Here is a 24,816-nt window from a genome sequence, read left to right as displayed (position 1 = left end):
GTGATCTCTCTACAAATTTGTTCCTCTAAATCCCTCAGATAGTTGGGTGTACTCTGCTCCCTGTAATGGCTATAACATCATAACATAACATGCCCTGGGTTAATCTGGCTTTCCTACAATGCTCAGCACATTCATATCACAATGCCCAACCTTTTAATTGCTGACTCTGTCTGCAGTCTGAACAACATCTCTCTGGTGTCTAGAAAACAACCTCTCCCTCATTGTCACAAAAACAAAGGAGCAGGTTGTGGACCACAGAAAGAATGGATACAGGATAAACCCTTCTAACATCAATGGATCTGCTGTTCAGAGGGTGAACAGCTTTAAGTTCCTCAGCATACACCTTACCGAGGATCTCACCAAGTCTGTACATACCGGCTGTCTGGTGAAAAAGGCACAACAGAGACTCTTTCACCTCAGACGGTTGAAGAAGTTTGGAATGTTTCCCCAAATCCCAAGAACTTTCTACAGGGGCAACTTGAGAACATCCTGAGAATTTGCATCACTGCCTGGTATGGGAACTGTAAGGTCTCTGCAGAGAGTGGTGTGGACAGGCCAGCCCATCTGTATATGTGGATTTCCCACTATCCAGGATATTTACATTATTGTGTAAAGAGGACCTGCAGGATCATTGGGGAGCTCAGTCACCCCAACCACAGACTGTTGCAGCTGCTACCATCCGGGAAACGGTACCGCAGCATAAAAGCCAGGACACCAGGATCCGGGACAGCCTCTTCCACCAGGCCATCAGACTGATTCATTCATGCTGATACAATTGTATTTCTGTTATCTTGAATGCCCTGTTGTACATATTAATTATTATAAATTGCTAGAAATTGCACATTTAGATGGAGACATAACTTAAAGATCTCTACTCTTTAAAGAGTATGAAGGATGTACATAATCCTCTCCACTATCTGTTCTGTCATTCTGGCTCCAATCCTCCCTGCAACTTTAGTTTAACCACCCACCCCACAGGGGAGCACAGGCAAGCCTTGCCACTAGGATATTAGTCACCTTCTAGTTCTGTTCTCCTAACTAACAAATCCCCCATCTCCCCTTTGACTTTCCCCCATCAGGTAATCCCCCCCCCCCCCCCACAGCAGTTTCTAAAGTAGTCCACCTATTCTTGTGGGGGATGGCCACAACAGTACTCTGTGATGGCTATTTAACCTCATTCACCTTCCTGACTCTCACCCAATTTCCGGTGTCCTGCACCCTGGGTGGAACTCACATCTCTATATTTCATATCCATCACCCCGTCCAACTGCCAGATGATCTGGAATTCATCCATTTCAAGTTCCAGCTCCTTAACGTGCAGGGTTACAAGCTGCAGCTGGATGCACATCTTGTTGGTGAGGGCATCAGGGACACTGCAGTCTCCCCTCATTCCCATCAATTTCCCCTCTAATTTGAAATATGTGCACAAAAACCTTGTGCTGTGCAATGTTTACCCAGTGACATATGGTCTGCACTGAATTTTACATTTTGAGGTATTCATTCAACAATTAGCAAATCACTGTCAGTAAGAACTTTGATCTCCTCTCAGTTCGATCGAGTTCATCTGCACTGTCACACAGCCTATGTAGCAAGCCTGTAGCTGGTAATGAACGATGTTCTCGTCAGAGCTTTTGCATACTATCCATATCTGATTTGTTTGCTAAATGATGATTTTAAAAGTCACAATTCCAAAGATTACTCGACTTCTTCCCACTTGCAAATTCTCCAGCAACTTTTGCTTCATCACAATACACACAGGGGACTCCACTTTCTGTATTGTACATATATATTCCCCCTGAACCCTCCCCCAGGGGACTGACGGTGATGAACTCAGTGATGGTAATCCCAATGAATATGAAGGGAAGGGCAGTAGACTGTCTCATTGGAGCCTGGCAAATTTGTGATCTTAAAGCTACTTGTTGGCCAGGGCATAGGTGTTTGATATCATTAAGTAACCAGAGAGAATGGGTTGAAGCATGTTCTCACCGGTAGAAAATTCCAGAACAAGAGGTGGTAGAACAAGGCACACACACAAAATGCTGGAGGAACTCAGCAGGCCTGGCAGCATCTATGGAAAAGAATATTATTGCAGTAGTGATATCACGTGTTAGAATGTAATGTTTCAGAGTTCCGAGCATGCACAGTAATGAAAAATGATCGAAAAGCATGGTAACGTAAAATGTGGTTTTGTTTCTGTTAAATAGAAGGTCAACTCTTCTAGAATGTTATTTGTTATGAGTAACCCACTGTACGTATAAAGCACACAACACCCCTGACATCTCCTTCCAACCGGCTTCCAAGCACCCTAAAACTGTGCCCTTTCCATAGATTTTCTCTTTTTTTATGAGTGGAGGTAGAACAAAGATGATTTTCTCAACTGCTGCTGTAAAAGGTTTTGTTCCCGTTCTCCAAGTTCCTAATCCTTGCACTTAGATAGCTGGAGCTCAGCTCTGTCTGAGAGATCCATCGGTTCCCATTCCCTCATGGGCCGGAATCTCCCCGGGGCTGAGAGAGAGGGAAGAGAGCAGGACTGTGCTGGGATTGCGGGTCACAGTGTCCGAAGCTCAGAGAAATTTCCCTAAATCGGTGTTGCAAACTTCACATGACGAACACTCTTACCTTATGCTGATCCTTCCGTTTGTGCACTGCACGCATGCGTGATATCCGGGTAAGTGAACAACGCAGACGCCTGCGCATTCAATCGGTCCTTCAGTGAAAGTGACATTTTTAACGCACAGATTTATGGGTAATTACTGCCATTGAAAGTTTCTACAAACACCGGTTCCATGACAATACTTGCTTTTTTTTTGTGTGGCGGCTCCCATAAACAATATATTCCATATCAGCAGGCAGTTTGTGTAAGAAAAAAAACCCACCACACTAGTGCTGTCATCATCTCTGTACCAACTTCCACGCAACTTAAACTTAAACCTATGCTCCCTCGTGTTAGCCATTCCAGCCCTGGGGAAAAGCCTCTGACTATCCACACGACCAATGCCTCTCATCATCTTATACACTTGCATGTTTTTCTCCAGGCTGAATAAGATGATGGCCAAACTGTGGTTCTCAAGTTCTTCAGCGCTCCAGGCTAAGGTGGTTAAACTCCTTCTTCCCTGCTCTTTTGAACGTTTTGGGTCACTTCACTAATTTCAAAGGACTGTGCCTCAGACAGCTGGGTTGTTGCAATGTGCCTCTAAAGCCTGACAACAGACTAGCAAGTCAATCTTCGATGGAGAAGAGTCAGAAACCAGAGTTGCCAGCCTGAGTCAGTGCTTTGGGGCTCCAGAAACAAATGAGGCCTGGAGTTTACGATGAGTAGGAGGAAGAGGAATCACACCAGCAGGATGTGGCTGCAAATGAAAGATCAGAAACATTGTGAAACTGTTTGATTGAAAAAAGGTGGTTAATTTCTGCAAAGTACTGGAGGAAATCAACAGATCAGGCCGCAAATGTGGAGAGGAATAAATAGATTACGTTTATACCGAGCCCCTTCAGCATGCCTAGACTGTGTGCTCCTCTGCTTAGTTGCTGACTGAACTGCAGAGTTCCTCCAGCATTGTGTCTGTGCATCTCTCTATCTCCAGCAACTGCAGAATCTCTTCTGTTTCATATCTGAATTTGCAAGAGGATTCTACTTTGGCATTAGATACACGGAATTCCCATTAGTATTGACGTTTTTGTTTATGGGAGCCGCCAAACCAAACAAAACTGAGCTGTGGACATGCAACTGGTGCTGCAGAAACTTTCAATGGCACCGTGATCACCTATAAATCCATGCGTCAAAAATTTTGTGGTCGCCGAAGCACCGATGTAATGCGCAGGCGTCAGCATTGTTAATGTACCCGAACATCACGCATGCGCGCAGTGCACAAACGGAAGTATCAGCATCCGGTAAGAGTGTTTGCCACGTGGAGTTTGCAACACCGTTTTAGGGAAATTTCTCTGAGCTTCGGACACCGTAGTCCGCAATTCCAGCACAGTCCTGCTCTCTCCCCTCTCTCTCAGCCCCATGATCCGTACACGGGCCCCGGGGAGCTTCCGGTTGATGAGGGAATGGGAACCGATGGATCTCTCAGACAGAACTGAGCTCCAGCTATCTAAATGCAAGGATTAGGAACTCGGAGAAAGGGAACAAAATCTTTTACATCACCAGTTGAGAAAATCACCTTTTTTTCTACCTCCAATCACAAACAAGAGAAGACCTGTAGGGAGGGCACAGTTTTAAGGTGCTTGGAAGCCTGTTGGAAGGAGCTGTCAGGGGTGTTGTGTTCTTTATACGTACCGTGGGTGACTCATAACAACCATATTCTGGAAGAATTGACCTTTTATTTAACAGCAACAAAACCACGTTTTACACTGCCATGCTTTTCGATCATTCTTCATTTCTGCGCATGCTCAGTGCTCTGTACCATCCCTTTCTGACACGTGATATCACAATGAGGGGGGAGTTTTTTTTACGCAGAGTGGCGAGTGTGTGGAATGGACTGCCGGCGACTGTGATGAAGGCGGATACGATAGGGTCTTTTAAGAGGCTCCTGGATAAAAACATGGCACGTAGAAAAATAGGAGGTTATGGGGAACTCTAGGTAATCTCTAGAATAAGTAATGTTCAGCAGAGCATTGTGCACCAGGCCTGTATTATGCTGTAGGTGTTTTCCAGGGGGGGTGGTTTCTATGTTGGAGATCCAAGAAACACAAATGCTGGAGGAACTCAACAATAATATTCTTTTCCATAGATACTGCCCGGCCTGCTGAGTTCATCCAGCATTTTGTGTGTGTTCCTTGTTGTTCTGGAACCTCTTGTTCTGGAATTTTCTACCAGTGAGAACATGCTTCAAGCCATTCTCTCTGGCTACACAATGATATCAAACACCTTTGCCCTGGCAACAAGTAGGTTTCACATCACAAATGTGCCAGACCCCAATGAGACAGACTACTGCCCTTCCCTTCATATTCATTGGCATTGCCATCAATCAGTTCACCACCTTCAGTCCCCTGGGGGAGGGTTCAGGGGGAATAATTATGTACAACACAGAAGCTGGTGTTACCTGTGTGTATTGTGGTGATGCAAAAGTTGCTGGAGAATTTGCAAGTGGGAAGAAATTGAGTAATACTTAGAAATCTGACTTTTCAAAGCATCATTTAGCAAGCCAATCAGATATGGACAGTATGCAAAAGTTCTGGTAAGAAAATCCTTCATTACCTGCTACATAGGTTGTGTGAGAGTGCAGATGAACTCGATCAATCCCAGAGGAGATCATAGTTCTTATCGACAGTGATTTGCTAGCTGTTGAAATGAATACCTCAAAATATAAAATTCAGTGCAAACAATATTGCTGACACGGGGTAAACATTGCACAGCAGAAGGTATTTGCGCACATATTTCAAATTGGAGGGGACATTAATGGGTAGATGGGGAGACCTCCAGTGTCCCTGATGTCCTCACCTACAAGATGTGCATCCAGCTGCAGCTTGTAATCCAGCACTTTAAGGAGTTGCAACTTGAAATGGATGAATTCTGGATCATCCAGCAGTTGAATGGGGTGGTAGGTATGACATGAAGAGAGGTGAGTTCCACCCAAGGTGCAGGACACAGGAAGGAAGGAAGAGTCAGGAAGGGGAATGAGGTTAAATAGCCATCACAGAGTACTGTTGTGGCCATCCCCCACGAGAATAGGTGGACTATCTTAGAAACTGTTGGTGGGAATTACCTGGCAGAGGAAAGTCAAAGGGGGTGATAGGGGATTTGTTAGTTAGTGGAACAGAACTAGAAGGTGACTACTATCCTAGTGATAAGGTTTGCTTGTGTTTCCCTGTGGGGTGGGTGGTTAAACTAAAGTTGCAGGGAGGATTGGAGCCAGAATGACAGAACAGATAGTGAAGAGGGTGAATTGAATTGAATTGATTTGATTACTTACATCCTTCATATACTTAAAGAGTACAAAATCTTTACGTTATCTCTCCATCTAAATGTGCAATTGATAGTAATTTATAATAATTAATATGTACAACAGGACATTCAATTGTATCACCATGAATTAATCAGTCCAATGGCCTGGTGAAAGAAGCTGTCCTGGATCCTGTTGGTCATGGCTTTTACGCTGAGGTATCGTTTCCCGGATGGTAGCAGTGGCAACAGTCTGTGGTTGGGGTGACTGAGCTCCACAATGATCCTACGGGTCCTTTTTACACAATAATGTAAATACCCTGGGTAGTGGGAAGTTCACATCTACAGATGAACTGAGCTGTCCACACCACTCTCTGCAGAGTCCTGCAACTGAGGGAAGTACAGTTCCCTCAGACTCTCAGGATGTTCTCAAGTGTGCCCCTGTAGAAAGTTCTTGGGATTTCGGGAACCATTCCAAACCTCTTCAAACCGTCTGAGGTGAAAGAGGTGCTGTTAAATCGAGGGATAGACTTTAAGAAATGTGATGTAATGATGCAGCTCTGTAAAGCTCAGGTTAGGCCACACTTGGAGTACTGTGTCCAGTTCTGGTCGCCTCACTATAGGAAGGATCTGGAAGCATTGGAAAGGGTACAGAGGAGATTTACCAGGATGCTGCCTGGTTTAGAGAGTATGGATTATGATCAGAGATGAAGGCAGCTAGGGCTTTACTCTTTGCAGAGAAGGAGGATGAGAGGAGATATGATAGAGGTGTACAAGATATTAAGAGGAATAGACAGAGTGGACAGCCAGCACCTCTTCCCCAGGGCACCACTGCTCAGTACAAGAGGACATGGCCTTAAGATAAGGGTAGGGAAATTCAAGGGGGATATTAGAGGAAGGTTTTTCACTCAGAGAGTGGTTGGTGCATGGAATGCACTGCCTGAGTCAGTGGTGGAGGCAGATACACTAGTGAAGTTTAAGAGACTACTAGATTTAAGGTGTTTAAGGAATTTAAGGTGGGGGGTTATATGGGAGGCAGGGTTTGAGGGTCGGCACAACATTGTGGGCCGAAGGGCCTGCAATGTGCTGTGCTATTCTATGTTCTATGTACACGTGTATTGTGATGATAGAGTTTTAGTGAGAAAGAGCCCAGTGAACATACCTGTGTCTATTATGACTCTGACTGTTGTTGGTCGATTGTCGTCTTCTTGTCTGCCCTCCGGGTAGAAGAAAGCACCACCTGCTGGCGATGACCTGAATTACACAATAAACCAGTGCGTGTCAGTTACTCTGCCCTTCATAATTTAAAACACTTCTGTAAGATTGCTGCTCAGTCTCCGACATTCCAGGGAGTAAAAACATAGAGTGGACATTCTCTCCCCAGAACGGAGATCTCTGACCCTGACAACAGACTCACAAATCCCTGCACTCTTTCCACTTTAACCAAGCCTTTTCAAACATATAGCGGCCAGAACCATACTTTGTACTCCAAACAGTCTCACCAACGACTTATACAATGGCCTAAGCCTTTACAGTTTGAACGACCTGGATGCAATCCCCGCCGCTGCCAGTAAGAGTTTGCAGGTTCTCACTGTGATCGCATGGGTTTCCTCCGGGAGATCCGGATGCCTCCATCCCCACACAGTAGGCAGGTTATTTGGCCATTGTAAATTGTCCTGTGACAAGACCAGGATCAAATCGGGGGACTTAACAAGCAGCATGGCAATAGTCGGGCCATAGCATCACCGCAAATCCTTACAAACGTGCTGTGTCTCCAGTGCTACCTAATGCCATGATCGGGCTGGAGATAACCGGAGGCCCCGTGACTCAGCCCCATTCGGCAGAGCCTGATCCCGCTTCCAACGGCATGGAGCCACTCACAATGTTTCTTATGAATCCGTATTTGTTGCACAAAAGGAGAAAACCAAAAATAAAATTTTCCCGCAGAGGGCTATAATGTACACTCTAAAAATATTGTGACATATTGCGATAGCCTTGTCAATTGGCTCGTCTCTCAATACGTAGCTGCAAAACTTCAAAAGATACTTACCTTCACCCAATTGACAGATCTTATTCTGGGGTCTATGACACTGTACCCATAACAACCACAAAATGCTGGCAGAAATCATACGTCACACAGCATCTACGGAGAATAGACAGACGACGTTTCAGGTCGAGAGATTCCTCTCCATCGATTATGCCAGGCCTGCGGACTTCCTCCAGCATTTCCCGTGCGAATCTCTTTTTTCCACATCTGCTGGATCTCTATTGTTTACTATCTCCGGATCCCCCTTTTCACTGCTGTTAAGTATATAAAATCACACTTATTGTGCATTAATACTACCTCTATATCTTGATTAAAGAACATTCGGATTCCTTAGTTAACATCTACGCAGATTTTTCCCCTTTGAGCTGCTGTTCTTTCACAACACTGTGTAATCTGTAATAATGGACATCTAGACCCGGTCTTACAGTCACATCTCTGTAGCACTGTTCGGCCGGCCTCAGTTATGATGCTTTCAGAGTAGTAAAGAAAACAATATTAAAGTTTTCCTTTGGATACCAGAAGGGCTTAGACAATGGATATAATTTACTTGGATTTTCGGAAGGCGTTTGATAAGGTGCCACACACAAGACATGTTAAAATCAGGATAAAATCCGATTGCGTTATAGAAAAGATACTGTCATGGAGAGTGGAATGCCTGCCAGGCAAGAGACAACATGTGGGAATAAAAGGGGGCTTTTCTGGCTGCCTGCCCATGATTACCGGTGTTCCTCAGGGGTCAGTAATGGGATCGCTGCTTTTCACATTGTTTGTTAATGATTTAGATAATGGAATTGATGGCTTTGTGGCAGTGTTTATGGATGATAGGAATATAGCCGGAGGGGAAGGTGGTGCCGAGGAAGCAATGTGATTGCAGCAGGAATTAGACAAATTGGAAGGATGGGCGAAAAAGTGGCAGATGGAATAAACTGTTGGGAAATGTATGACAATGCGTTTTTGGTAAAAGAAACAATAGCACAGACTATTATCTAAATAGGGAGAAGTTTCAAACATCAGAGGTGTAGGGGGATTTAGGCGTCCACGTGCAAGACTCCCAGAAGGTTAATTTACAGGTTGCGTCTTTGGGAAAAGGTAAAAACAATGTTGGCAGTTATTTGAAGAGGAATAGAATATAAAAGCAAGGAGATTATGCTGAGTCTTTATAAGAGACTAGTCAGGTCACATTTGGAGTATTGCCAACAGTTCTGGACATATCTCAGCATGGATGTGTTGTTATTGGAGAGTCCAGAGGAAGTTCACGCATATGATTCCGGGAATGAAGGGGTTAACATAAGAGGAGCGTTTGACGGCTTTGGGCCTGTACTCACTGGAATTTGGAAGAATGTCTGGGGATCCAATTGAAACCTACTGAAAGTTGAAAGGATTAGTTAGGATAGGATTTTTCTGATGATGGAGGTATCCTGAACTAGAGGGCACAGCCTCAAAATTGAGGGGCAACCCTTTAGAACAGAGGTAAGGAAGAGTTTTTTTCATTGCTAGAGAGCAGTAAATCTGTGGAATACTCTACCATGGACTGCAGAGGAGGCCAAGTTCATGCAGATATTTATGGTGGAAGTTGATCGTTTCCTGATCGCTGTGGGTATTAAAGGATTTGGCAAGAAGGCAGGTGTGTGGGGTTGAGTGGAATCCGGGATCAGCTATGATGGACTAGCAGAGCGGACTCGATAGGCTGAATGGCCTGATCCTGCTCTTCTGTCTTATGGTCTGAGGTTCAGGGGCTTGGAGATGCTGGATGTGGTGATACATTGGTTTGGCCATCGGCTTCGCGGGAGAAGCCAGCAAATGCTGAAAGATGGTTGAACTCTCTGACTGGAGACCAGTGGGTAGTGGGATGCCCCATGGACCGGTGCTGGGTCTATTGTTGCTTATCATCTATGTCAACACCCTGGATGATTTAATTGCGGCTTTAGTTCGGCGACAGGTAATTTACATGTGTTATGGGCCGTTTGCATTAAATTGATTTACAATGACTGTAGTCAGAGCTTTTGTTGTGAACATACCACGCAGAAATTGGCCACTCAGCCCATCGGGCTTTCTGCGCACACAGTGAAATCATGGTTTTCGTTTTGTAATACCACCTGCCGCTTTCTGTAACTGTTTCCCCACCCCCACCTCCAAATGTTCTCTATGTATCGAGGCCTGAAGCAAAATCAAAGTCTTTGCTTCTACATGACGCTGAGGAGATCAGCTCGAAACACCCAGAATAAACACAGTCACAAACAGGAAAGAACACACATTCATCTGAAATGACAAGTTTGGAAACGGAACTCGAGTTGGCAAACAAGCTTTTCACACGCTGGCTTTGAAACCGTAACCTCTGGTTCGAGAACTGTTTTTAAGCTGGGCATAAACTGTGTAAAATCTCACCCGTGCAGACGGCAAACTGCAGGGTCACTGACACCACCACCGCCAGAGGAGGGTTACTATAGAACTGATGACTTCTTGATCAGCGATCCAAAACACAGACAACGCGCTGATTGGGAATAAAGATCCGGGGGAAAAAAAACAGAAGCTGAGTTAGTCTCACCTCAATTCAACAAGAATGTTCTGTCTCCGTGTCGGTATATTTTCAAGTCGTTTGCTGCTAACTTCAGTCCAACCAGTCCAGCGACAGATATTTAGAAGCTGCGGGGGAGGGGCTGGTGTTGCTGTTCAGTGAGACTCACAGCGCGATTTTCCGTGTACAAGCTGCTGCCTGTCCGCAGGGCGGATTCTCTGCTGAAACCACACAGACCAGTTCGACACTCCACTTCAACTGTGCAAAAAGGTGGATTAATGTTGTATTTAAGTATTTCTGTTACAGGAAAATAAAACAATAAACACACGTTGATATATAAAAGAAAGTTCCCCAGTGTCTGCAATCTGAATGACTACTGGTTATAATTGCTACCAGACTTTGTGAGATTCCAATATTTAATTTTACTCCAAACTCTCTACATTTATAGTTTTAATATCATTTTTTTGCAATTTATTTAAATAAATTGATCTTTGACATTCTCCAGAGCGACTGTCCGAGTAGTAAAACAGCAAAATCTCACGGTCGCTCTGTTATTCTGAGTAGTTAGTTTTTATTTTGTGTGAGTGCGTGTGTGTCTCTCTGCGTGACAGAGTGAGAGAGAGAGAGGGCGGGAGGGGGAGAGAGGGAGAGAGGGAGAGAGGGGGAGAGGGGGAGAGGCAGAGAGTGAGAGAAATCGAAGAAGGGACCTGTGGGACATTTTAGATGTCATTCTCCGTGGGCAAGGTTCATCTGCACTGACTCAGTAGAAACCACCGTAGAAAATGTGTATGACAGAAGGGAACGTCGTCGTTTCTTGTAACGGATCTGGTCAACAATTAATTTGTTAACTTGACCATCTCCCTTCTCCCCTTGTATTCCCTCCCGACCCCGACAAAAGCCGAGCCCCGCTGTAAACGCTCACTGATTTGCAGAATCGGAGACAACATTTACCTCTGATGTTGATACCGGACGGGGTACAGTGGCGGTCCCAGATGACAAACATGCCGACCATGCACCGAGAATTCAGTCTGTACTGCTGCTGCCGATGCTGTTATACAGTGTCAGTCGCTGATTACAGATCCGGATGAGCCGGGGTTAATGAGGCTGTCCGCAGTTCTGATCCCTCACCTGCTCGCCGGTCTGGTACAGGTCGGTCAGCGGGAGGAGAGGGAACCAGGACAAATGCAGCAAACACAGACAGAACTACAGAGACTTTGTGAACCTTCCCTCGCGGTCGCATATAGTTTCTGTCTGGATTTCCGTGCAGATCTCACTTTTCCTCCTTATTCCTCTGACGCAACCAGCGGGGCGGAGATTCTCTGTTTTATTCGGCCAGTCTCAGGCTGTGAGTTTGATCCTGCTGGGTTGAGGCTCCACCCTGTGTGTGAACGGGACTGTCCGGCGCAGGGCCAGAGAAAATGTCACGGCAGTGCTCCGTCAGGACAGACTGCAAACAGGACTAGTGAGGCGTCCTGTGTGGAACTGGGAAATAAGAAAGGTATGGCCACTTTAACGGGACTGTGGCGACCCATTTCCTAGCACACTCGAACCGGCTCACAATTAGCCAGCGTGCAGGCACAAAGGCTAGGTCCGCAACAAAGGGAGAAAAGCCTGCGGGGGTTTGTGAGTACGTGTCTCTTGGAGCATCCGCGCCCGGGGAGGGCGGGATGAGGGAGGCTTTAAAGCAAGGCTGTGGAGTTCGAATAAAACAAGGGTGTCAAACTCATTTTAGGTCACGGGCCGGATTGAGCAAAATGCAGCTTCATGCGGGCCGGATCAGTCGGACGCGTGCGAACGCAGCTTTCGTTGCCTCCGTTTTTTCAGCCTGCTCTCATGTGTCTCAGTCTCTGCTATAACTACAAAGTGTTTCACTTTACAAATTCCGTTTCTTATGAAGAAGACTGCCGTATAAACACTAAAAACCCTGAAAACCTGGTACCTGATTAAACTCAGCATTAGCCATATCATACGCCATAGGCTCTTCGATTACTGGGGCCAGCTTTAATAGTAACTAGATATTATCTCGCGGGCCAAAGATAATTCCACCGCGGGCCGGATTTGGCCCGCGGGCCTTGAGTTTGACCTATATGCAAATGGACAAGGGAGGATAGAGTTTGTCAAATGTGTCGAACAACTTTTCCTTCATCAGTACCAAAGGTCCCAACAAGCGAGTATACAGTATTGAATCTGTTATGAAGGAATGAGGCAGGGCAGGGGACAGAAGTTTGTGCATAGGAACACTTTGCATCCAGTGACCACGATGCCAAAAATATGCACTTAAATATGCAAAACTTAGGCCTGATCCGTGCGTTGAGATTCTGAATTGGAGAAAGCGCAATTTTGATGGTATTGGAGTGGATCTGGCAAGTGTGGATTGAGACAGGCTGCTGCTTTGTGGCAAAAATGTACTTGGATGGTGTGAGACCTTCAAAAACAAAATTTTGAGACTACAAGCTTGCAAGTGCCATGCAGAACTAAAGGTAAGAATAGCAAGTCTAGGAACGCTGATATGCAAGAATTATTGAGGCGCCCGTTAAAAGAAGAAAGGAGGTGAATGGCAGAGAATGGCAAGTAGGATCAAATGAGGTCCTTATGGAGTCTAATACATGCAAGAGAACGCTCAAGAGAGAAATCCGGGCGGCTACAAGAAGGCATGAAGTTCCTCTAATAGACAAGGTGAAGAGAAGTATTGAGGATTCGCTGGAATTCAGAAGGATGAGGGGGAATCTCATTGAATCCTTTCAAAGCTGAAAGGGCTAGACCGAGTAGATGTGGAAAGGACGTGGAAGAGTCTAGGACAAGAGGACACAGCCTCAGATAGAGATCGGTGCTTGTCCCTTTGTTGTTTGTCACCTATATCAATGATCTGGAGGATAATGTGGTTCACTGATGAGCAGATTTGCGGATGGCACCACCTTTGGGGCTGTAGTGCACAGTGAGGACAGTATCATGGCTTGCAGAAGGATCTGCATCAGTTGTAAAGTGGGCTGAAAAATGGCCGATGGAAATTAATGCAGAACAGAGCAAGGCTTCGCACTTCTCTCAGACCTACCAAGCTATGTCTCACACAGTGAACATTGGGGCACTGAGGACTGTGAATAAACAAAGAGATCTAGGGACACAGGTACATAATCCAGCAAAAGTTGTGCCACAGGTAGATAGGGTCCTAAAGAAAGCTTTTGCCACGTTGCCATTCATACGTCGATGTATTGAGTACAGGAGACAGGCTGTTATGTTGAAGTTGTATAATACGGTGGTGAAGTCTAATTAGGAGAACTGTGAGCAGTTTTGGTCACCTACCTACAGGAAAGGTGTAAACAAGGTTGAAGGAGCACAGAAAAAATACCAGCATGTTGCCAGGTCTGGGGGACCTCTGTAATAAGGAAAGATTGCGAAGGGTAAGACTGGATTCCTTAGAGAATGGAAGATTGAGAGGGGATTTGATAAAGTTAAACACAATTGCAAGGGGCATAGATGTGGTAAATGCAAGCAGGCTTTTTCTATTTAGGTTGGGTAGGGTTACAATCAGGGTGAAATGTGAGAAGTTTATGGGGAAAGTGGAGGGAAATATAGAAACATAGATAACCTACAGCACAATACAGGCCCTTCGGCCCACAATGCTGTGCCGAACGTGTACTTACTTTAGAAATTACCTAGGTTTACCTCTAGGCAATTCGTCTTCATTCAGAGCGTTGTAACAGTATGGAATGAGCCTGCAGTACAAGTGGTGCGGGCGAGCTTGATTTCAATGTTCAGTTGAAGTTTATATCAATACATGGGTAGTAGGGATATGGAGGGTTATAATCCCGGTGTATGTTGGTGGGGGTAGGCAGTTTAACCGGTTTTGGTATTGACTAGATGGGCTTAAGGGACTGTTTCTGTGCTGTCGTTTTATATGACTCTAGGATCCGGGGCACGCAATTTCATCCTTTCTACTGGAAACAATCAAAATCCGATCTGCCCATGTACAATTCAGGGATGTTTATGACTATTCATTTATTGACTCCAGCATTAACTGATTATTGTATTTCCATCCGGGCAATTCTTGCCACAGAAAAATCTTCACCCTCGGTTAACCAGCGGGTTGTTGAGTCTCACGGCGTCCGAAAGATTTGAGAAATTTATTTTTCTTAACAGACGCCCATTCTAAATGGCCAGAAATTTTGCCCATGTCGGGAGTTAGAGGTTGTTTGGAAATAGGCGCTATTGAGGGAGTGACGCATGAACTTGAGATGGGCGTCCTCGCTGTTATTGGAATGGCCGTCGGGGAGGGAGAGACGGAGAAGCTGACTATCTTCACCGCAGTTAACCCGGCGGTCAGGGTGGGAATGACTGATTTATTAAAAATTAGAACCAGCCAGGGAGTTGTGTGGTAGGAAAAATGGGAGTCAGGAAGGGAATCATTTCCAATTTTAAAATACTTAAGGGAGTGCAGACAAAAGCGCTGATGACATTCGCAAACTGATAGGCTATGGTCTACGGCAGAGAGAGTGAGTGGAGAAGACAGGGACTGTGGTGAATGGAGAGAGTGGGGGAGGGAGAGAGAAAGGGAGGAGAGAGAGACACACACACACACATATAGATGGAGAGTGAGGAACTCCCGGAATTGGTGACAGAAAGCAAGAGGGGGAGTAGCTGAAACAGGAAGGGAGAGAGGAAGAGAACGCTGGGGAGAGAGAGGGCGAGAGATTGGAAAACAGTTAGCTTCAAGGAAACAGTTTGCAGCATGGGATACGGAGACCTATACTGGGCGTAGGAAACCCCCGTTGTGGCGTAAGGAACAGTGAAGAGGTACACACAATTCTGAAGGGTATAGATCGGGTTAATTCAAGCAGGCTTTATCAACTTAGGCTGTGTGTGACTGGACCTAGAGGTCATGGGTTAAGTGTGACGTGGAAGGTGAAATATTTAATATGAAAATAAGGGGAAACTTCTTCGCTCAGAGGGCGGACAGAGTGGGAACTAATGGAAGTTGGATTGGGTTTGATTTCCGGTAACGAGACACAGATTCACAGAGCCATAGAAGTACAACACAGAAACAGTCTGTTCGGCTCATCTATTCTGTGAAAAAATCCGCCTATTCGCATCGAGTTGCCCCGGACCACAGCTGTCCATGCCCCTGCCATCCAGGTACCTATCCAACCTTCTGTGAAACGTTGAAAACGGGCTCGCATGCAACAACTGCGGTAGCAGCTCGTTCCACACTCTCACCATCCAGTGAGTGAAGAAGTTTCCCCTCACTTTCCTCTTCAGCTTTTCAACTTCTATCCGTCACCCATGACCACTGACTGTAGTCTCGCCCAACCTCAGTGGAAAAAGAAACACTAGAAAATCTGCAGATGCTGGAAGTCAAAGCAACACGCACACAATGCCGCTGGGACTCAACAGGCCAGGCCGCATCTATCGAAATGAGTTAGCTTTATAAAGATCTTTTTTTTTCCTTTTCCATCTTTTTATTATCATTGTTAATAACAACAAAATAAAATTGATACATAGATAATGAGATTACACGCATACATATTTCAACTAACTATAAAAGATTACAAGAGCAATGATTACAGTATAAATGAGTATTCCCACATCGTAAATGATACAATATACAAATAGATAAGGCAAACCTAAGTGTATCATAATATAAAATGAAAAAAGAAAAAGAAAATAAGAAAAAAAATTATTATGCAAAAAACTAATCAAAAATTTAATAATAGAAGAGAAAAAAAGAGAAAAAGAAAAAATAGAAAAGAGGAAAAAAAAGGGCTGTTTATAATATCTCACAAAAATACAAAACATCAGTGTCGTCTACTCCGATCCTCTTGACATATATGCAATCAAAACTGGAAAATCAAATAGGCCTGGAACAGGGTCCTATTACATCATATGAAAATATTGAATAAATGGTCTCCATATCTTTTCAAATTTAGTAGAAGTGTCAAATACACCACTTCTAATTTTTTCTAAATTTAAACATAACATAGTTTGAGAAAGCCAATGAAATACAGTAGGAGGATTAATTTCCTTCCAATTCAACAACATTATTATTCCTATTGAGAATTGGGATAAAATTCTTCAATTAGTTAATACATCATCTATACGTGCTAAACATTCATTAATGCAGTTTAAGGTTGTACACAGGGCTCATATGTCCAAGGATAAATTGGCTCATTTTTATTCCTATATCAATCCTATTTGTGATAGATGTCAATCTGAAATAGCGTCTCTAACCCATATGTTCTGGTCGTGTCCGCTTTTGAAAAAATATTGGAAAGATATTTTTGATATTATCTCTGCGGTATTGAACATTGATTTACAACCCCATCCTATTACCGCAATTTTTGGTTTACCAATGATGGACTCACTTCATTTATCTTTTTCCGCTTGTTGAATGATTGCATTTCTTACACTAATGGCTAGAATTCCCTTTTATTGAAGTTTATATCCTGAAAATTTACCAAAATCTTTTAGTGATTCCAAAAGATTAGGAATTGATTCCACAGGGTTTGAAATAAAAACCAAAAGATCATCTGTGTAAAGAGAAATCTTATGTACGGTTCAATTCATAGAAATACTATGAATATTTTTAGCTTCACAGAGTTTTATGGCCAAAGGCTCCAGTACAAGATTAAATAATGAAGGGCTTAATGGAAAACCCAGTCTTGTGCCATGTAAAAGTGAAAAAAAAGAGGACCTGAAATTATTAGTAATAACTGTGGCAATAGGATTCTTATAAATCAGTTGAATCCACCTATTGAAATTATTACCAAAACCAATTTTTTTCTAAAACTTTAAACAAATATGACCACTCAACTCTATCAAATGCCTTTTCTGCATCGAAAGAGATAACATATTGGGGTTCCTTAGGTAGTGATGAATATATAATGTTCATCAATCTCTGAACATTGGAGAAACAGTAACAGCCTTTAATAAAGCCTGTTTGATCCATCGAGATAATTTCAGTTAACATATTAACCAAGCGGTTAGCCATTATTTTAGAGAGAAATTTTGAATCCACATTTAATAACGAAATAGGTCTATAAAATGAACATTCAGTAGTATTTTTATCTTTCTTAAGGATTAAGGAAATAGAAGCTTCATAAAAAGGTGAACTACCCTTCTCAAAGGAGTCATGAAATATTTCCAAAAGGTATGGTGAAAGTAACCTTTCAATTTTTATGTAAAATCCTACCAAATACTCATCAAGTCCAGGAGCTTTACCTGACTGCATTAACAACATAGCTTTCTGAATTCCATGCTCAATAATTGGAGCATCAGGCATCTGCTGATCTTCAACAGTAATTTGAGTAAATTTAATCTTATGTTTAAAAAAAAGCCTTCATTTTGGAGGAATCTGCAGAAAGTTGAGATCTATAAAGATCAGAATAAAAATCCTGAAAAGTATTATTGATGTCTTCATCGTTACTTGATATATCTCCATTATTTTTACGAATCTTTAAAATTTGTCTTTTAGCTCCAGCTGCCATTAATTGGGAAGCGGTGCTTATTATTTTAATCCCCAAAAATATAAAACTGACTTTTCAATTAAGCAAATATCCTTCAATAGGATATGTTAGTAATAAATTATACTGTGATTGTAATTCCACTCTTCTTTTAAACAAAACAACACTTGGAGAGGTAGCACTGATTCTTTAATTTGTTTAGAGATTTTCTTTTTCAATCTTTTTATTAGTATTAATAATATTATGAACAAAATACAATTGATATATTAACAAAGGGATTACACACATACAAATTCCCATTACACGTGAAAGAATACATAAGCAATGAATACAGTATAAATAAGTTTTCCCGAAACATGAATCATATAGTATATATATGAACAAGGTAAATCAAGATATTTCATAATATATAATATAAAAAGAATATATATATATATATATATATATATATATATATATGCAAAGTTGACTAATCTACTAATCTAGTATCTAAGGGAAAAAAAGGAAGCAAAAAAAGAAAAAAAAAGAAAAACTAAAAAAGAGAGAGAAAAAAGGGCTGTTTATATTATCTTACAAGAATACATAAACATCAATGTCGTCAACTCCGATCCTCTCAACATAAATACGATTAAAGCTGAGAAAACCAATTATCTTGGAACAGGGTTGTATTACATCATATGAAAATATTGAATAAATGGTCTCCATATCTTTTCAAATTTAATAGAAGTATCGAATACACCACTTCTAATTTTTTCTAAATTTAAACATAATATAGTTTGAGAAAGCCAATGAAATACAGTGGGAGAATTAATTTCCTTCCAATTCAACAAAATAGATCTTCAAGCCATCAAAGTGAGAAAAGCAATCATTCGACAGGCGGAAGGAGATAAATGAAGTGAGTCCATCATTGGTAAACCAAAAATTGCGGTAATAGGATGGGGTTGTAAATCGATGTTCAGTACCGCAGAGATAATATCAAAAATATCTTTCCAATATTTTTTCAAAAGCGGACATGACCAAAACATATGAGTTAAAGACGCGATTTCCAATTGACATCTGTCACAAATAGGGTTTATATAAGAATAAAAATGAGCTAATTTATCCTTGGACATATGGGCCCTATGTACAACCTTAAATTGTATTAATGAATGTTTGGCACATATAGATGATGTATTAACTAATTAAAGAATTCTATCCCAATTCTCAATAGGAATAATAAGACTGAGCTCTCTTTCCCAATCCTTTTTGGTCTTATCAAGGGGCCCTGAACGTATCTTCATAATTATATTATAAAGTTTTGATATAAGCCCTTTTTGAAAAGGGTTTAATTCAAACAAACTCTCCAAAATATCTGAAGACACCAAATTTGGAAACGTAGGAAGTACCGTACTTAAAAAAATGCCTAACCTGTAAGTATCTAAAAAAATGAAATGTAGGCAAATTATATTTATTAGATAATTGCTCAAAAGACATAAAACAATTGTCCGAAAATAAATCAGAAAATCTTAATAAACCCTTAGTTTTCCAAGCCAAAAAAGCTTGATCTATAATTGAGGGGTGGAAAAAACAATTAGATACAATAGGAATATTTAAAACGAATTGAGTCAACCTGAAAAATTTCCGAAATTGAAACCATATACGTAAGGTATATTTAACTATCGGGTTGTCAATTCGTTTCGGCAATTTAGAAAGAGCAAAAGGGAGAGAAGTCCCTAAAATAGAACCCAAAGCATAACCTGGTACCGATTTAATTTCCAAACTCACCCAATGAGGGCCAAAAGGACCATCCCATTCTTTCAACCAACATAACAAATATCTAATATTAACTGCCCAATAATAAAATCTGAAATTGGGTAATGCCAACCCACTTTCCTTCTTTGTCTTCTGTAAGTATGTTTTACCTAACCTGGGATTTTTATTCTGCCATATATATGAGGAAATTTTTGAATCAACATTAGTACAAAAGGATTTCGGAATAAAAATTGGTACCGCTTGAAAAATATATAAAAACTTAGGTAAAATAACCATCTTAATAGCATTCATCCTACCTATCAGAGATAAAGATAATGGTGACCACTTAGTAAACAAGCCTTTAATCTGATCAATTAAGGGTAGAAAATTAAACCTAAATAATTCTTTATGGTTTTTTGTAATTTTAATCCCTAAGTAAATAAAAGAGTCATTAACTAATTTAAAAGGTAAATTACCATAGCTTGGGACCTGTCTATTCAAAGGAAACAATTCACTCTTATTAAGATTTAACTTATACCCAGAAAACTCACTAAATTGAGCCAACAATGATAAAACTGCTGGAATAGATTTCTCAGGGTTAGAAATGAATAATAATAAATCATCTGCGTACAAAGATACCTTATGAATATCTGTTCCACGGTTAATACCCAAAATATCCTGTGATTCTCTGATGGCAATTGCCAAAGGTTCTAAACCAATGTTAAATAGTAATGGGCTAAGAGGACAACCTTGTCTAGTGCCCCGAAATAAACGAAAGAAGGGAGATCTTTGATTATTAGTAAACACCGAGGCTACTGGAGTTTGATAAATCAGTTTAATCCAAGAAATAAAGGTCGGACTAAAATTAAACTTCTCCAGCACATAAAATAAGTAAGGCCATTCAACTCTATCAAATGCTTTCTCCGCATCTAATGAAATAACACATTCTGAAGTGCTATGTGAAGGAGTATAAACAATATTCAGTAATCTCCTAACATTGAAAAAAGAACAGCGATTTTTAATAAAACCGGTTTGATCTTCCGAAATAATTTGGGGTAATACCTTCTCCAGCCTGGAAGCCAGTAGCTTGGAAAAGATCTTGGAGTCCACATTCAATAAAGATATTGGTCTATAAGATGCAGTCAGTAGGGTCTTTATCTTTCTTCAGTATTAAGGAAATGGAAGCTCTATAAAAAGATTGTGGCAAATTCCCCAATCTAATTGCTTCTTCAAAAACCTTGCATAACCAAGGAGAGAGAGTAGCAGAAAAACATTTTAAAAATTCTGCTGTATACCCATCTGGACCTGGTGCTTTCCCAGAATTCATTGAGGAAATAACCCCTTTAATTTCCGCATCCGTGATCGGAGTATCTAATACTGAAAGTTCATCGGATGATAATTTTGGAAAATTCAATTTCCCAAGAAAATCACACATGGTATTATGATCCTGAGGGAATTCAGATTGATACAGGGAGGTATAAAAGTCTTGAAAAGACATATTTATATCATCATAGTTAACTGTCAAATCCCCATTCTGCTGACGAACCTTAGTGATTTGACGTTTAACCCAAACATTCTTCAGCTGACTAGCTAACAGTTTTCCCGATTTATCACTATGTGTATAAAAATCAGCTCTGGTTTTCATTAATTGATTTTCAATCGGAGATGTAAGGACTTTGTGATATGGTGCAACTCAAACTACCTGCGTCTCAATATCACCAAGACCAAGGAGATGGTGGTGGACTTTAGGAGATCTAGGCCTCATATGGAGTCAGTGATCATTAATGGAGAATGTGTGGAGCAGGTTAAGACCTACAAGTATCTGGGAGTACAGTTAGACGAGAAGCTAGATTGGACTGCCAACACAGATGCCTTGTGCAGGAAGGCACAGAGTCGACTGTACTTCCTAAGAAGGTTGGCGTCATTCAATGTCTGTAGTGAGATGCTGAAGATGTTCTATAGGTCAGTTGTGGAGAGCGCCCTCTTCTTTGTGGTGGCGTGTTGGGGAGGAAGCATTAAGAAGAGGGACGCCTCACGTCTTAATAAGCTGGTAAGGAAGGCGGGCTCTGTCGTGGGCAAAGTACTCGAGAGTTTAACATCGGTAGCTGAGCGAAGGGCACTGAGTAGGCTACGGTCAATTATGGATAACTCTGAACATCCTCTACATAGCACCATCCAGAGACAGAGAAGCAGTTTCAGCGACAGTTTACTATCGATGCAATGCTCCTCAGACAGGATGAAGAGGTCAATACTCCCCAATGCCATTAGGCTTTACAATTCTACCGCCAGGACTTAAGAACTTTTTAAAAGCTATTATTAATGCTCTTTGAGATGGTGATTTAGATGCATATCATATTTTTTTTTACTGAGTTAAGTATTGTATGTAATTAGTTCTGCTACAACAAGTGTATGGGACATTGGAAAAAAAAATTGAATTTCCCCATGGGGATGAATAAAGTATCTATCTATCTATCTATCTATCTATCTATCTATCTATCTATCTATCTATCTATCTATCTATCTATCTATCTAAACTATGTTCCATTTGAAGTTCAACCCTTTGTTTGTAAAGCTCCCTACTAGGACTGGTCGAATATTTCTTGTCAATCTCTTTAATTTTATCAACCAATAAAAGAGTTTCCTTCTTAATGCGTTTTCTCAGACCAACAGAGTAAGAGATAATCTGTCCACGTATATACGCGTTAAAAGTGTCCCAAAGGGTTCCGCAAGAGATATCTTCTGTGGAATTAGTTGAAAAGAAGAAATCGATCTGCTCCTTCATAAATTTAATAAAGTCCGGATCTTGCAATAAGGTAGAGTCAAATCGCCATTGTCTAGCACTAGAAGCTGTATCCGTAAAATTAATAGAAAGTTTTAATGGAGCATGGTCAGAAATAGCTCTAATATCATAATTACAACCAATTACCGATGGAATAAAACAAGAGTCAATAAAAAAATAATCAATTCTCGAATAGGAATGATAAACATATGAGAAAAAAGAAAACTCTTTGTCATTAGGATGGCGAAATCTCCAAATATCAAAAACTCCATTATCAGTCAAAAAGGAGTTAATACAAGTGGCCGACTTATTGGGTAAAGTCTGAATAGATATAGATTTGTCCATCAAAGGATTCAAACAACAATTAAAGTCACCACCCATTATTAACTTATATTCATTTAAATTAGGTAAAGAAGTAAATAAGGACTTAAAAAAATCAGGACAATCCACATTTGGAGCATAAACATTAACCATATCAACCTTTTTATTACAGAGTAAACCCGTAATTAACAAAAATCTACCATTCGGATCCGAAAGGATATCTTGTTGAACAAATGCAATAGAGGAGTCAATAAAAATTGAAACTCCCTTAACTTTGGCATTCGAATTAGAATGATACTGTTGATCCTGCCAAGACCTAAAAAAGCGATATTTGTCCTCCTTCCTCACATGAGTTTCTTGTACAAAAATGATATGAGCATTAAGTCTTTGGAATACTTTGAAAATCTTTTTTCGTTTAATCGGATGGTTTAAACCATTAGTAATCCAAGACACAAAGTTAATGGTTTGAGCCATGCTTCTAAAGTCAACCCTTTGGTATAGAAAGGGTTAACCAAATTATAAACTCATGCACCCGGAAGAGTAACAAAAATACAGAGCGGACCCGGAAGTGACGACATCGTAGACATGTTTGTAGTTCAAAAACAGCCCGAATGAAAAAACTGAAACAAACTGATAAAAGAAAAATAAAAAAGGAAAACAGACCAACCCCCACCCCCACAAGAAAAAGAAAAAAAGCCAAAATATGGCTAGAAAAACGAAAAAATGAGACTAATTCTACCCCCATGTCAGCGGCAGACCACTCCGTATTTAAAGGATATATAAAAAAAACCACCCCAACTTTAAAAATTATGATTACAATACTAAAATCTACGCTTCTTAATATGCTTAGTTGTAAAAAAAAGAATACAATCACTAAAAGTTTATAAATCGGGATATAACCCAAACAAATCAAGAAGTATTTAAACTATGATAAGCGATGCATTATAGGAAGAAGACGAAAGAAGAAACAATAACGCCATCTTAAACAAAACCAAGAATATTTTTGCAAAAAACCACCATCTTGATAATAAAAAAATTTCCCTTCGAAAGGTTAAAAATATACCTTCAAGGGAACAAAAATAATAGTCAAAAATATAGTATAGTGGTTAAAGTGTATAAGACAGAACGGTTAATATAACGAAAACACACTTTAACTTAAATATGAAGTATAGGATAAACCTACACCAATAACCAGAGACTAACCCTGGTTTGAGGAATCGAAAACCATCTTACACGATCAGAATCACTCATTTATTAGGGATTAGTGTCTATAGCAGTAGGGAAGTTCTCCTCCAGATACTTTCTCGCTTCAAATGTAGAAAGAAAAACCTGGCGTGGAGCATTCGACGGAGATATTCTAAGCTTCGCAGGGTATAAGAGCGCAGGTTTTAGTTTTTTCTCATAACATTCAGACATCAGAGGTTTAAAAAGAAGCCTTTTTTTCATAAGTTCAGGACTAAAATCTTCCACCAAACGGAAGTAGTAATTTTGAAATGTAATCATCCCAGCCCTCCGAGCCTCACAAATAAGTTGTTCTTTGTCGTGTACATAGTGAAACCGGACAATTACCAACGGGGGTTTAGCTGAAGCACTCGATGAACGACTCCAAATTCTATGTGCTCGGTCAAGTAATGGGGGGGGGGGGGGGGTCTGGAAAAACCGACGGAAACGCATCTTTTAAAAGTTGAGCAAAATATTTCGAAGGATCGCCTTTTTCTATGCCGTCTGGGAGAACAAGTACACGTAGGTTCTGTCTTCTGGACCGATTCTCCAAGTCGACAATCTTGGCTTTAAGTGTTTCCACCAGTTTATTGGTCGAAATTAAATCCTGTTGCAATTTTTCGATTGTCAAATCTCGTTTCCGAGCTTCTTCTTGCAGAGACGCGATAAGAGCTTGCTGCTGGTTAATTACTGAATCCGTCTTAACCATATAATCTTGAAAAGCCTTTATATCTTGTTTAAAAACTTGTAGTTCATCGAATTTTTTTATCCAAAACCTCCATAAACAGTTCATAAGTTAACTCAGTGCGTTGCGGTTGAGCTTGCTTCTTTCCATTACCATTCGGGTTACGCCCCGGTTCT

At 41.1% G+C, this 24,816-nt stretch overlaps 2 protein-coding genes across 2 annotated transcripts in view; one reads left to right on the top strand and one right to left on the bottom strand.

The window, feature by feature from the left end:
• LOC140723596 (uncharacterized) overlaps nt 1–24,816 on the top strand; it is a 373,128-nt gene that overhangs the window by 314,320 nt on the left and 33,992 nt on the right. The gene's annotated exons all lie outside the window — the stretch shown is intronic.
• Nucleotides 1–24,816, bottom strand: part of LOC140723608 (uncharacterized) — a 72,000-nt gene that overhangs the window by 27,533 nt on the left and 19,651 nt on the right. Inside the window, 1 exon segment of the mRNA XM_073038175.1 lies at nt 7,050–7,141. Coding sequence (XP_072894276.1) covers nt 7,050–7,141 — 92 coding nt within the window.

The sequence above is a fragment of the Hemitrygon akajei genome, unplaced genomic scaffold (genome assembly GCF_048418815.1).
Source record: "Hemitrygon akajei unplaced genomic scaffold, sHemAka1.3 Scf000120, whole genome shotgun sequence".
In the NCBI taxonomy this organism is placed as follows: Eukaryota; Metazoa; Chordata; class Chondrichthyes; order Myliobatiformes; family Dasyatidae; genus Hemitrygon; species Hemitrygon akajei.
This window is presented reverse-complemented; position numbering and strand designations above follow the sequence as displayed.